The sequence below is a fragment of the Muscardinus avellanarius genome (genome assembly GCF_963383645.1).
Source record: "Muscardinus avellanarius genome assembly, chromosome: 19".
Lineage (NCBI taxonomy): Eukaryota > Metazoa > Chordata > Mammalia > Rodentia > Gliridae > Muscardinus > Muscardinus avellanarius.
The window spans coordinates 21,504,780-21,518,436 of NC_137805.1; the positions used below are offsets into that span (position 1 = coordinate 21,504,780).

Below are 13,657 nucleotides of genomic sequence, written 5' to 3' on the forward strand. Positions count from 1 at the left end.
GCCAACTCAAGCCATCCTGCTCCTTCTACGGCCTCCTGTACCTTCTCTCTGCCCCTACCACTAGCCTTTGTGTTAGGATCCTTAAGTGACCCGGTTGGGTTGGCGTGGTTGTAATCTCAGTACTCGGAAGGCTGAGACAGGAGGATTGCAGATCTGATGTCAGTGTCAGTAACAAGATGCTGTTTCAAAATAAACAATAAAACATGGCTGTGAGTGTAGAGGTAGGACTCCCCTGGATCAGCCCCCATTCACTAACACACACACACACACACACACACACACACACACACACACACACGGGCACTTTCTTCTTAGACCCTGGCATGTCTTTGTATTACACTCACTTAGCTGCTTATTTGAACATTTGTTTCTTTTTCTTGGTTGTTGGTGCCTGGTCTAGTTATAAATGACTTAAGATTTCTAACGTGTTTCTTGTTTTCCTCTAGGAGTTCGCTCCAGGACCAGTCTCCAGGCAATCTGGGTTGTTGAAAGGTGGAGTCTGTTCTGCTGCAGTGGCTGACACACTGTCAGTGTGAGGCCTGGCCGTCTGCCTGACCAAGTGATTTCATCAGCGCGTTTTTGTGTTACATTTAGGATTTGAGGAAAAAGTGTTCAAGCTTTCCCCACTGGGCCAGGTAGTGCATTTTAATAGCGTTAAATGGCAACAAAATGTTCACTTCATAAGCTTATATTTCCTATTTTTAAAGTAAGTTTGTAAAGCAAATAATATCACATTTATATTAATTTAAAATGTTCTAAACTTTGTGTTTAAATGAAAATTCAGTGTGTGTGTGTGTGTGTGTGTGTGTGTGTGTGTGTGTGTGTGTGTGTTTTCCTGGGGGTGGAACTCAGAGGCTTTCTACCTCTGGGCTATACTTCCAGACCTATTTTTTAATACTTTATTTGGAAACAGGGTCTCACTAAGTTGCTGAGAGCCTAAGTAGCTGAGGCTGGCTTCGAACCTGTGTGATCTTCCTGTCTCTGCCTCCCAAGCACTGGGATTACAAGTGTGTGCCACCACACCCAGCCATCTGCTGAGAATTTGATTCAGTGCTGGGCATATGGCACATGCCTTTGATCCTAGTACTTGAGAGGCTGAGGCAGAAGGATCTCCAGTTCAAGGCCAGTCTCAGCAATTCAGTGAAGCTCTTAGCAACTTAGACCCTGTTTCCATATAAATAAAATAGGGCTGGGGTATGGCTCAGGTAGAATGTTCCTGGGTTCACTCCTCAGTACCACACACAAAACGGCATTGCCTGTGCTGGGGAGGCCCCCTGGAGAAAAGGTGTGGCCTGCAGTGGTAGTGGTTTGTTGGTCACGGTGTGATTGCCTTTTCTCACTAAGGTATGGATGATAAAGGGGATCCAAGCAATGAGGAAGCACCTAAGGCCATCAAACCTACAAGCAAAGAATTCAGGAAAACCTGGGGGTTTCGGAGAACCACCATTGCCAAGCGTGAGTGCGCTGGGGACGCTGAGGGGGACCCTGCCGAGCAGCAGTCCCAGCAGCACGGCCTCTCGCTGCGCCGGAGTGGGAGGCAGCCCAAGCGCACCGAGCGGGTGGAAGAGTTCCTTACCACAGTTCGGCGCCGAGGAAGAAGGAATGTGCCTGTCTCTCTGGAGGAGTCCAGTGAGCCTGCATCCTGCCCAGCCACGGATGCAGAGACTGCCTCGGAGGGGAGTGTGGAGAGCAGCTCAGAGATTAAGAGCGGCCCCACACCTGCTTCCGCAGGCGCGAAGAGACGCCCTGCCTCTTCTGCCAAGGCCGAAGGAGGAGGTGGCGAGGGTGACACTTCTGACAGCGACAGCGATGGCCTCACTCTGAAAGAACTTCAGAATCGCCTTCGAAGGCAGCGAGAACAAGAGCCAGCAGAGAGGCCCCTGAAAGGCCTCCAGAATCGCCTGAGGAAGAGGCGTCGGGAGGAGGACCTGCCTGAGCCTGTGGTGGAGGCAGGCGGTGCTGGCGAGGACTCTCCGTCCGGTCCACAGGAGCCGGAGACTGCCCCGGGGGCTGTGTCCCAGGCAGCAGAAGATGATGGAGAGGCTGCAGAGGGGACCGCGGCCCAGGGAGCTGCAGGTGAAGACGCCAGGGACGGGGTCAGACCAAAGCCTGAATGCGAGGTTTATGACCCCAACGCCCTCTACTGCATCTGCCGTCAGCCTCACAACAACAGGTAGGAGTTGTGCCCGGGAGGAGCTTGGCCTGCTTCAGAGCGGGACAGCCAGAGAGGGCGTGGCACGTGTTTTGATGTTAAGGACTTCAAAGTCGGGTTGGGTGGATAAGTCCTTACACTGAAAGAGATGAACCCCTGTGGAACTACCCTGTGAAACTAGAAAAGGACTGGCTAGGGGCTGCGCCGAACCCTCCACTGCAGTAGCCGCCAGCCACGTGTGTCCAGCAGTGGGGAGTAGAAAGTCCACCTCCTCAGCTGCATGCGCCCGGCAACCATGGCCTCTGATCAGGCACTCCTGCACTGCCACGATAGCTCACCAGGGTGCTAGACCGTGGCTGGCCTGGGCTGGGATTGGTGCTTGGGTGGCAGCATGTCCCCGTAGGCTCCTTGGAACTGAAGTGTGTTGCTGTTGTGTGGGGACGCGCACAGGCTCCAGTTCACCCTCCACCTGCTCCAGTCAGAGTGTTAGCATTCTTTTCATTCATAAAGCCAGTTTGACCTAGCAGTGTGTTGGAAGTGTTCACACTATTTTCATTTCTGACAACAACATTTTGTAATTTCAGGTTTATGATCTGCTGTGACCGATGTGAGGAGTGGTTTCATGGTGACTGTGTGGGCATTTCTGAGGCTCGAGGGAGGCTCTTGGAAAGGAATGGGGAAGATTACATCTGCCCGAACTGCACCATTCTGCAAGTGCAGGACGAGGCGAGCCCAGAAGCCGCAGAGGAACAGGAGACGAGGTGTAGGTCTGGAGGTGTGGATGGCACCGACTGGACAAGCATAGGGACAGTAGAGCAGAAGTCCAGCGAAGACCAGGGTATAAAGGGTAGGATCGAGAAAGCTGCGAACCCCAGTGGCAAGAAAAAGCTCAAGATTTTCCAGCCTGTAAGTATTTCTCCGCAAGGAGAGCACAGAGGCTTGACCTTCACACAGGCTAGACTTGGTGGTGATGGAAACACCAAGACGAGAAAAGTGTCTTTGCATAGGATTGGGGTTTGCTGGCCAGGTGGTGCGTGTCATGGGGCTGGCCTGCCAGGAAACCTTCCTGCACTTGGCTTCTGTCTCCACCTCACGTCGTCCGCCTTTTCTACGTGCTCTCTGTTGGTATTAGGACTATTGAGGACAGGTGGGCCCGAGCCTGCCCACCATCCTGAGCTAAGTGGTAACAGACCGGCCCCACCTTGCTCACTGTGCACTCGTCCCGGCTCCCCACCTGCGGGCTCTGTTCTCTTCTCGCCTGGTGTGGTGCCCCCTAGGTGCACCACGCGCCAGGCTCTGCTGAGAGCTGCCTCCCACTCGCTTGTCTCCATCCCATTTCCTGTGATGTGCAACTCTGTGCTTAAGCCTGGGCTCTTCTGGCCCCCGACCTACGACACAGCCCATCCTGCAGAGGATCACAACGTCTAGGAGCATCTGCCTCTGCCTTAACACTCCCACTGTTGGCTACCAGGGGGAAGTGCCCAAATCAGGGCTGCTTACGTCCTTGTGTGGTGGGGACACCAAGAGGGACTGCAAAGGCTGTGCTGCGACTGTGCCATGTGGTTTTCGTTGCTGGTGTGTCTCCATAAGCTACACTAGACTAAATCTATTCTTTTTTTTATGGTGGTGGTGTTAGGGGTTGAACCCAAACAATATTCTACCTCTTAAAGCTACCTTCAGCCCTTTTAAATTTATTTTATATTTTATTTATTTTTTGGGGGGGTGGGTCTGGCGATGGAACCCAGGGACATTCGACCTCCGAGCTACACTCCCTGCCCTATTTTTTTTTTTTTTTTTTAATTATTTTGAAACAGGGTCTCACTGAGTTGCAGAGGGCCTCACCAAGTAGCTGAGGCGGTCCGCAAACCACAATCCTCTAGTCTCAGCCTCCTGAATGCTGGGATTACAAGCATGCGCCACCACGCCCAGCCCTTTTTAAAAAAGTTTTGAAACAGGGTCTTGCTAAGTTGCTGAGGCTGTTCTTGAACCTGCAGTCCTCCTATCTCAGCCACCCAAGTACTGGGATTATAGGAGTGCACCACCAAGCCTGGCCTCAATTTTATTCATCAATGGAGGAAAACAATCATGTTTATCCCTTTCCCATACTCAGGATTGAACCTGAGTAGGGGTCTTCTACCTCTAACCTATACCATCCAGCTTTTTTTTGAAACGGTCTCACTAAGTTGCTGAGGGTCTTATCAAATTGCTGAGGCTGGCCTAGAACCTTCGATCCTCCTGTCTCAGCCTCCCAAGTACTGGGATTACAAGGGCGTGGCACCAAGCCCTGCAATGTTAAGTATTTGATTTGAGGCAGAAGAGCTTGAAGTGAATGTGACAGGTGCGCTCATGTGTATTCAGTCATAACCATGAAACATGCTTTAGAAGTAGTAGAGTCAGCCAAGCATGCTTCTGTTGTAACTCACTACCACAAGCAACTACAAATAGCTTAATTTAAAGCCATGTATGTTTATACTTGGTTTCTGTGGGCTGGAGCCTAGCATAACCTAACTGAGCCCTCTTCTCAGGGTCTCACAGACTATAGTCAGGTGCAGTTGGGGCTGTGGTCTCAATAGAAGCTTGGCTAGGGACTGGTCCCTTTGTGGAAGCCTTCACATTGTTTGGTACGTATGTATGTCTTATGCAGTTTTTGAGGCATACTTTTACTAAAAAGCTATTCATTGATTATCTAAAATCAAATGTAATTGGGTGAGCCAGGCCTGGTGGTACACATTTGTAATCCCAGTACTTGGGAGGCTGAGACTGGAGGATCGCGGTTCGCAACCAGCCTCAGCTACTTAGGTCCTTTGCAACTTAGACCCGGTCTCAAAATAAAGAATAAAAAATAGGACTGGGATGTAGCTTGGAGGTAGAATGTCCCTGGGTTCAATCTCCACTACTGCCAAAAAAAGAAAAGAAAAGTACTTGGTCTCCTGTACTTTATTTGCAGCCTTACTTTTGTATCATAGCCTTGGGTGGCCCCTCCTGAAGTAGCAAATTCCTTCAAAACCAGCTAGGGAGCCTCCTCGGGAAAGGCTCAGCCTCCGCTGTGAGAATTTCACTTGATGAGCCATCCTTTTGACCTGGAGTGATCTCGTTTGGGACCTGTATGCAGGCCCTGAAGTAGACCTTGTGGATGTAGGATCCCTTACGTTCTTGGCCTCGCTCACACAAGAGGGGAAGTGCAAAGAACAAGCTTGTGTACCCTGGCCCCTTGGGGACTCTGCCACCACGGGGCATGAAGGGTGGTTAAAATATGGATGCTTAAGATGAGCGTCAGACAGGAGAGTCACAGGCTCAAGGACAGCCTCAACCCAGGGTGACTCACATCACTAGCAAGACTTTCACAATAGGGCTGGGATGTGTAGCGTGGAGGCCAAGTGCCCGAGTTCAATCCCCAGTACCATGCATGCATACACATAAAAAGTGGATCCCCTTACACAGTAGCTTAATAAAAGTTTTGATCAAATCAAGAGTGCTATTCAAGTCCCCCGTTAAAGCAGTGACCTCGGTGCTCAGTAGTGATGCCACGTAGAGCGTTAACTGCTGGCCTTTAGCGTGTACATTGTCTGAAGTCGCTTGTTTCATCCTGCAGGTCATGGAGGCCCCTGATGCCTCCAGGTGCATCGGCCCTGGGTGCTCCAGCGTGGCACAGCCTGACTCAGTGTATTGCAGTAATGACTGCATTCTGAAACATGCGGCAGCTACTATGAGATTTCTAAGTTCAGGTAAAGAACAGAAACCAAAGCCTAAGGAAAAGGTGAAGATGAAGCCAGAAAAGCTCAGTCTTCCAAAGTGTAGTGTTCAGGTAAGCTGACCGAGACCGCCACTGGAGCCACGGAAGCCAGCGCTGCGGAGGCACTGCCCGTAGACTTGCTCTAGGTGTTGAGTGTGGGGTCAGGGTCACGCGGGTGGAGTCAGCTCTGCTGCTGCCACAGCATTAGCTGAGGCCCATGGAGGGCAGGAAAGTACATCCAGGTAGCCGGCTGCTGCGGGGCACGACGTGAGGATGCAGCCACATTGTCGACCAAGGTGGTGGAGTGTGTGTGCAGTCTACTCATGGCATCGATCGGTTAAGGGGTGGGGTCCTGGGAAGACTTGGGTGCCTCATTTAAGGTAGCTCTCAAATTGATGGTTTTACTCCATGTGATTTGGGAAGAACCAGGGATACTCAGGAGTCACAGGCTGGCAGTTCTGGGCTCGCCCCATTCTGTCGGTGGAGCCCATAGCATCTCGTGCTATTCAGGAAGGTGTCTGGGTTGTTTTCAAATGCTTGCTTAGCTTGGGTGGTGTGGCTTGAAGGCTGGTCATTTTGAATCCCAGAGCGCAGAGAAGCAATGGCTGCTGTGCACAGTGTGCAGCAGCAGGCTGAGGGGTGCCGAGGAGCAAGACTGGGCTGCTGGTCCCTGTGTCTCAGGTTGGCATTTGAGATCACAGCAGTGTCTTCCGCTTCTTCCTGCCCCGCCCCCACCCCAGCCAGGATGAGACATCCTCGCGCCTGCTGCAGATCCTGCCGCTGCCACTGGCTTGTTTCATTGCCTGGCACGAGTGGCTCGTCTTGTTACTTTGGTAGCCTTGCCTCTAAGCCAGCAGGGGTGGGCAGTTCCCTGTCTGGGATCTTTCTCTCACCCAAATAGTTGAAATCTTGAATGCTGTGTGGAAATGCTCAGGTCTGCTGGGAGTGTGTGTGCGGCTCCACTGAGCAAACGCAGCGCCCAGCCCGGGAGGTCAGGGTCTAAGGTGACTGACAAAGAAGAAATGGCGTCATGACCTTCATTGCTTAGTGAAATGAGCCAAAATGGTGGTTCTGACCTTAATGATTGGGGTTTTACTGGTTACCCAGGCAGGGGTTAGAATCTCTTCTGTGCACAAGAGACCAGCTCCAGAGAAGAAAGAGAATTTGGCAAAGAAGGTGGTGTTGGCTCCTTCCAAGAGTGAAGCCCTGGGCAGAGAGGTGCCCTGCGGGAGCAGCACTCCATCCTGGGCGAGCGACCACAACTACAATGCTGTGAAGCCGGAGCAGACCTCGCCCTCGCCCTCGCCCTCGCCGCTGTGCAAATGTACGTATTACGCACCACCCAGCGGCTGGTCTCCCCACCCTCCCGTGCTCTGGGTAGCCATCAAGGCTGTCCAGGACCGGGAGTCACCGCTGTATTTAGTGCTGACGGTGGACACCGGCTTGCCGTCAGCTGGAAGCAGGTGCCCAGGTCCAGGGTGCCTCTGGACTTGGTGTCCGTTCCTTGGCGGGGGGGGGGGGTTCAAAGAGCTGTGCCACTCACTGCTAGATGTCACTCTTGTGGTGCGGCTCTTCAGTCTTTGGCTTCAGTGTCAGGCTCGGTAAGTATTTGTATTATCACCAACAAAATGGGATTGCATCTGCCCAGACATGAGTTTTATCATAGTCCTGTTACATAAAATTGAAGTTTCCCACATTCCCTGCCGTCTGCACACAGTCATTACTACTTTTGAGTGCTGCAGCATCTCTGCAGATGAGTGTTGTGCCTGATAAACAGCTTAGGCCTGGTTTTGAGGAGTCAGCAGTTTGACTGAAGAGGTCGACGTTTCACGTTCACTTCACATACTACATGCCTGTGTAAATGCACATTTAAGATCGGAAGCCGGCGTGGTGGCGCACGCTTATAACCCCAGCATTTGGGAGGCAGAGACCAGAGGATCGCAGTTTGCGGACAGCCTCAGCTACTTAGGCCCTTGGCAGCTCAGTGAGATCTTGTTTCGAAACTAAAAAGACTAAAAAATAGGGCTGGAGATGTAGCTTGGAGATTGAATGCCCCTGGGTTCCATCCCCAGTACCAAAAAAAAAAGGTGAAGGTCACCTGCTGCTGCTGCGCCGACTGCACGTGAGTGAGCATGGTGTCCTGTGTCCGCAGCTGCTCAGCAGGGGGGTCGTGGGCTGGGGTCACAAGTGTCAGCCTCCTCACTCTCCTCGGGGTTGAGATTTCTTTCCCACAGTCCAGGTTTCAGATCAGTGAACTGAAGACACTTGAGGTAGATCATGCAGCTTGGACCCATTCTTGTCTCCATCTCTCAAAGTTAAATCTTAGGATTACACTCACAGAGCATGTCTTACTTTGTTAAAAAACTTTTCAGTGTTTATGCTTTCTGCGTTCTATCCCGTTTTAAAAGCACCAAAAAGTTAAATCACCCTGAACTGAGAGCACAGACGTGTGCTGCATCCCCACGTCATTCTTTAGCAAGTCCCTGAGGGAGGTCTGTGCAGGTAGGTGCTGATCTCCTGATGCTGAGAAAGGGTGGCACAGGCAAGACCTAGAAAATGGAGTCGCGAGTAAGCTGAACCGACCACTGCCACATTAGAATGGCCCTCACATGCATTGGGTTGGGATTTCATGTCAGCAGTGACATGTCTCAGATGCAGAATCACTCAGCGTTAGCACATATACTTTAAAATGGGCACTCCTCATTTGGATAACTTTTTTGTTTGTTTTGGTGGTGGTAGGGATCGAACCCCGGGGGCTATAAAACTCCGAGCTACGCCCCCAGCCCATTTTTTACTTTATTTTTTATTTTGAAACAGTCTCACCAAGTTGTAGAGGGCCTCGCTAAGTTTCGGAGACTGTCCTCAAACCTGCAATCTTCCTGTCTCAGCCTTCCAAGTATTGGGATTACAAGCGTGCACCATCACACCCATTCAACCACTTTTAATATAGGCTAAAACCCTTTAAATTGGTTATAGGCACATAGCAATAAAGGAAAGAAAAACGGTGTAGCCACAGCATAGGTAGCTGGCTGATTGGTGTCAGCACAGTTTAACCTCTCTGCTTTCAGAACAGGAAATCTGCCCCTGAGACCCCGTGCACAGGAGAGGTTGGTGAGAGCTGTGGGGATGGTGAGCTCACAGCCTGTGGGGCTGAGTCCTGCCTTACCAGAGGACAAGGGAGGGCTAGCGGGAGCCAGGGGTCAGTGAGGACACTGCCCTCTCCTCCCAGGCCGTGTGTCTTTGGCCTTCTCACCTCTCTTCTGTATGTCTTCTCAGTGGAGGGGATATGCTGCAGTGGTAGGGAGCTGGGACAGATTAACAACCGAATAATCTGAGCACCTGCGCACTCCAAATTAAAGTTGATGGATAGCCGAACACAGCCTGCATAAGGGACATTTCCAAGCTGGTTGTTTCTGATCGCTTTTCTGTTAACTCAGAAATGTCATCTTCCCAAATAACGAGGGTGGGGTCATTGGTAAAATAACCTTGAGTCCAGCATTGGTTAGCAGCTAGCGGCGCTCTGGCATCTCTGCTTCTCATCCCCCAAACATTTTCCTCACCTTCCTGGTAGCAGGGCCTGGACCAGCACCGAGGGAGGTGTACCACATGCCCCACGAGCTACGTCCTGAGGGCCCTGCTCTGCCTTCTCCATGAGGACAGCGCACTTCCTGGGGCAGGGGCAGGGATAGGGATGGGAGGGTGAGGCTTCGTGGGAGGCCAGCACTGGTGAGGCTGCCAGCCTGCTCCGCTCCGGTCCAGCGTGTGCGTTAAGAAGACCCGCGTGCAGAGCCGCCTCTGCTGCCACTGCTCTGAGAGATGCCTCAGCCTCCTGCCCGCATGCCACCGGTGCCTTCCTCTGGGTGGTTATGGGCTGGCTGGGCAGGCCTCACTGTGCAGGAAGCTCTGCTGCCGCTCCACACTCTCCAGGTGATGCGATTCACACATTTACCCTGAATTGTGTTTTACAATTGTCTCTGGAGATTCTATGGGGTTACCTAGCTAATAGAGGCGATTTATTTTTTGCGTCTCTGGATGGAACCCAGGGGCATTCAACTTCCGAGCTATACCCCCTGCCCTTTTTTTCCTTTATTTTGAAACGGTCTTACTGAGTTGCGGAGGGCCTCACTAAGTAACTGAGGCTGTCGAACCATGATCCTCTGGTCTCAGCCTCCTGAGTGCTGGGATTATAAGCATGCACCACCACGCCTGGCTGACAATTGCATTTTATTTCTCCAGAGATTATGGTACATTTTTGTTTGATACCCTATGTTTTTCCCCTTAATTTCCACTGTTGGCTTCCCTCCCATGTCAAGGCATGAAGTGGACTAAACATTTTTTGCTAAAACATTTCTGGTATAATTTTGAAATTCTGGTACTACATTTATAGGCACAATTGCTAGAATTTGGGGGCTCAAATGACTCATTAAATGATCTGTAACACTGGGAATCTGAATAGGTGTTGATAGGAAAACATTTCGTCTAGTTATGGGAATTAAAAAGGGAACCACCCTGCAGACCCAAATCCTAGTGATTTCTGTGCCTCTTGCCCAGGCAGAAGCATGTCCTCATTGGTTCAAGCGTGCCACACAGACCGGCCAGGTGGTGTGGTGAAATGGATCAAGGAGAACACAGGTCTTTGTCACCAGGGTAACGGGCTGTGGCCTCCAGAAGCACATTCAGTGAAATCAAAAGGAATAAATTCCCTGTAATAAATGGGGGGACTAGGACCAAGATGTGTGGAAGAAGGGCTGTTATCAGCTGCATGAGCCAGTTATCTGTCTTCCACACTTGTCAGTGGCAATAAAGTCAGGGTGGGAGGAGCCAGGACATACACCTAAACCAGTGTCGTCTTAGAAGAAAAACGACTTATACTGATGAAAGCTTAGGCTCAACAGCTCTTTCAATGTTAGTCATTAAATGATCCATCCATTTTTAGTGTTGTCAACCAATTTGGTTGTCAAAGATGACATTTTTGGTGTTTTAAAGTGTTCTTATGTTGAGAAACTAGAGCACATCTGTAAACTGGAGCCTGCCGGGTGAGCCCCTCCGCCTATCCTGCAGCAGCCTCCAAGGTGCCCGCCACTGCCCCTTCCTCCTCCTGCTTCGGCCCCGCTGGGGGCCGACGTTCCCTAGCTCCTGAGCTGGGGATGGGCTCTAAAGCGGTCTAGAGTGGTGCTCCAGAAAAGCCTCTTGTCGGCATTGCTGAGGTCCCGCTGCAAAGGGCGCCTCTGAAGATGCCTGCTGTAGTTCTTCAAGGCGGTACACAAGTTTCAGGTATACTTGTATAAAGTTGTGAAATACTATTTTTGTTGTTACCCATCAACATGCACATATATTCTAAAAGTTAAGAGTAAACTTAGATTGATAAGAATGTTTGCTGCTTTCATTTATTTAAATAATGGTTGGGGCAACTTTTTGCTTGCCACCAACCTAGAAGAGTCGGCAAGAAGAACGAGGTACCTGGCTGCACACTCCTCTCCATGGACTTGGGGCTCTGCGCACTGAGTGTGACTCTTTGGGTCTGGCAGATCCCAGGGGTGCCGGGCTGTTTTAACGTGCTGCTCTGGTGTGTGAGCAAGCAAAAGCCTGCTTCGGCACAAGAAGACACTGGCTGAGGCTTAGCCTTGCTGAGGTGCCCTGCGGAGCCGTGCCTCAGCCACCTGAGCACCGTCGGGCTGGCAGCCAGGAGCGGTGGCCGAGCAGCTCTGTAGGTAGTGAGTGCCCACGGGCCTGCCGCACCCCTTGACTTTGCTTTGAGGTGCAGTTTGGCCAGTGCTTACGATGCCAACCCAACATGAGTCATACTTCTGATTCTCAAGTTACTATGTATGGAACTGATAACTCAAGAAACAGTACTTTGTCTAAGTGTACAGTTACTTTCGCATATTCCTTCCGGAGAGTTCGGAGCCTTTGTTAAAATGGAAGTAACTCAAATATTGGACATCTCTAAGGAAGAGTTGCCAAGGAAAGCTGCCTACCTCAAGCAGGAACTTGGCCGTGGGGCCTCACAGTAGCAGAGTCCATGATGTAGCCTGTGCTTGTTAGCACATTCCATTTTCCACATGAAGGCAAAACAGTAACTTAATTTTGGTATTGAGATGAGCAACAGCAAAACGTTTACCAATTCCCCCCTGCCCCCTCCCCTGCTTCAGGAAAGGGCAATGTAGACCGGCTCAGGAGCCACTGGCACTGGCCGGAGCAGGCTTTAACCTCAGCCTGGCCCCAGACACCGTGGGGAGGGGTTCAGCAGCACCTGATGGGAAAGACCTGTGCTGGGCTGATTGGTTTCACGTGCTCAGCTTCCTGTGCGATACCCAGGGGGAGGATGGTCACCAGGCTCGTGTATCTGGGGCAGTTGGGATCACGTAGACGCAGTTTCCTGCACTGCGTTGGGGCCGTCCCTTGTCATGCTGCAGCTTGGGCAATTGCCAGCTTCTACCCCAAGGAGCGGGATGGCGGGATTCCTCCACTGGAGGCTTGGTGTTTCTCCTCCCATTTCTCATTGAGGCCCACTAGTGCCACCCAGTGACCAGCGGGGCTATAGCGCCCCAGCTGGCCTTCAGTGGCCCCTCCTAATCCTGAGGAGACACCTGGATTAGAGCGGCCGCCAAGCCCTGTGCAGTGGCCCAGAACTATGGCCAGACCTGGCAGCGAGCGTTTGTTAATGAGGCAGTGGCCGGGGCCACCAGGTGCACTTCCTTCCGCAGGCAAGTGTGCTTGCTTGCAGCACTTCTCTCTCCCTAGAGACAGGCCTGGGGTCTGTGGTGTGGACTGAAGCCACACCGGCAGAAAGGCTCCTCCAGCAACGTGACCGGGTGGGTGTGGGACTCAGCACTGTGCTGCGTGGTGCCCCAGGACAGCCTGTGTTCCCTGTGTGATCAACAGCTTGGTGGCAGGCAGCGGAGAGTCCTGGAGAGGTTTGCTGCTGCTCTTGCAGCTTTTCCCTGATTGCTTACAGTTACTCCTTGCCCTTCTGTAAATGTAGGCAACACGATCCCGTTAAAGTGAAGTTGGGGGTCTAGGGACTAACCTTTCAGTGGTAGAACACTTGGCCGACATGCACATGACCCTAGTCCCATCTCTAGCACCACAGATTGTTTCAGTTTCCTGTCATTTGTTGATCTACTCAGAAGGAATGTGAGTTCCTCAGGGCTGCCACCCCTCTGGCAGCTGATAGAGCTCGTCTCCAGGGGTGTGGTTTCCACTTGCAGAGGAGTGCAGTGCTCTGGAGAGCTGTTGGCATGTCTTCCCTCCAAAGTAAGGGGGAGCACCATCTGCGTCTTTAGATGCCCGCAGGTACACCGCAGGAGCGTGGCCATTGTCTGTGCTTTGGAAGCGTGGGTGAGGGGTAACAAGGGTGGTCAGGGAGCCATCGCCTGCTCTGTGGCAGGGACATTCAGGTGTGTCTTCATTCTTGGGTAATGTGATCTAAGCATGTGTACTGAAAAGTCCTAGGAATGGCCTCTTTGATGTTGGGTTTTCCCTGAACAAGGAGAAATGCAGTTAGACACGTGGAAGGTTTGCTATTAATGTGGACATGTCATTTTAAAGCTTAACAGTCTGGAGAGGCAGAGTTCATGAAGCCCACCCATGTTTGTCCGCAGAATCAGGGTAAACAGTGTCACTCCAGACTTGTGTCATACCACACAGGCGTATTGGGGTTTTGTTGAGGTTCAGTATGTGCCTTACGCCAGCTTTTTAATTACTTAGTCGCACGATATTAAGATTGTCTCAGCAAACTTGGTAAAAGGCAGTGGCTAATCTGTTACTAG

At 51.5% G+C, this 13,657-nt stretch overlaps 1 protein-coding gene across 1 annotated transcript in view; it reads left to right on the forward strand.

Annotated features, from left to right (window-relative positions):
- Window positions 1–1,346: 1,346 nt before the first annotated feature.
- DIDO1 (death inducer-obliterator 1) overlaps window positions 1,347–13,657 on the forward strand; it is a gene marked incomplete at both ends in the record, with an annotated part of 33,505 nt that continues 21,194 nt past the window's right edge. Inside the window, 4 exons of the mRNA XM_080716688.1 lie at window positions 1,347–2,173; window positions 2,737–3,058; window positions 5,745–5,957; window positions 6,993–7,209. Of these exons, the coding sequence (XP_080572814.1) occupies window positions 1,347–2,173; window positions 2,737–3,058; window positions 5,745–5,957; window positions 6,993–7,209 (1,579 nt within the window). The remainder of the gene's footprint in view (window positions 2,174–2,736; window positions 3,059–5,744; window positions 5,958–6,992; window positions 7,210–13,657) is intronic.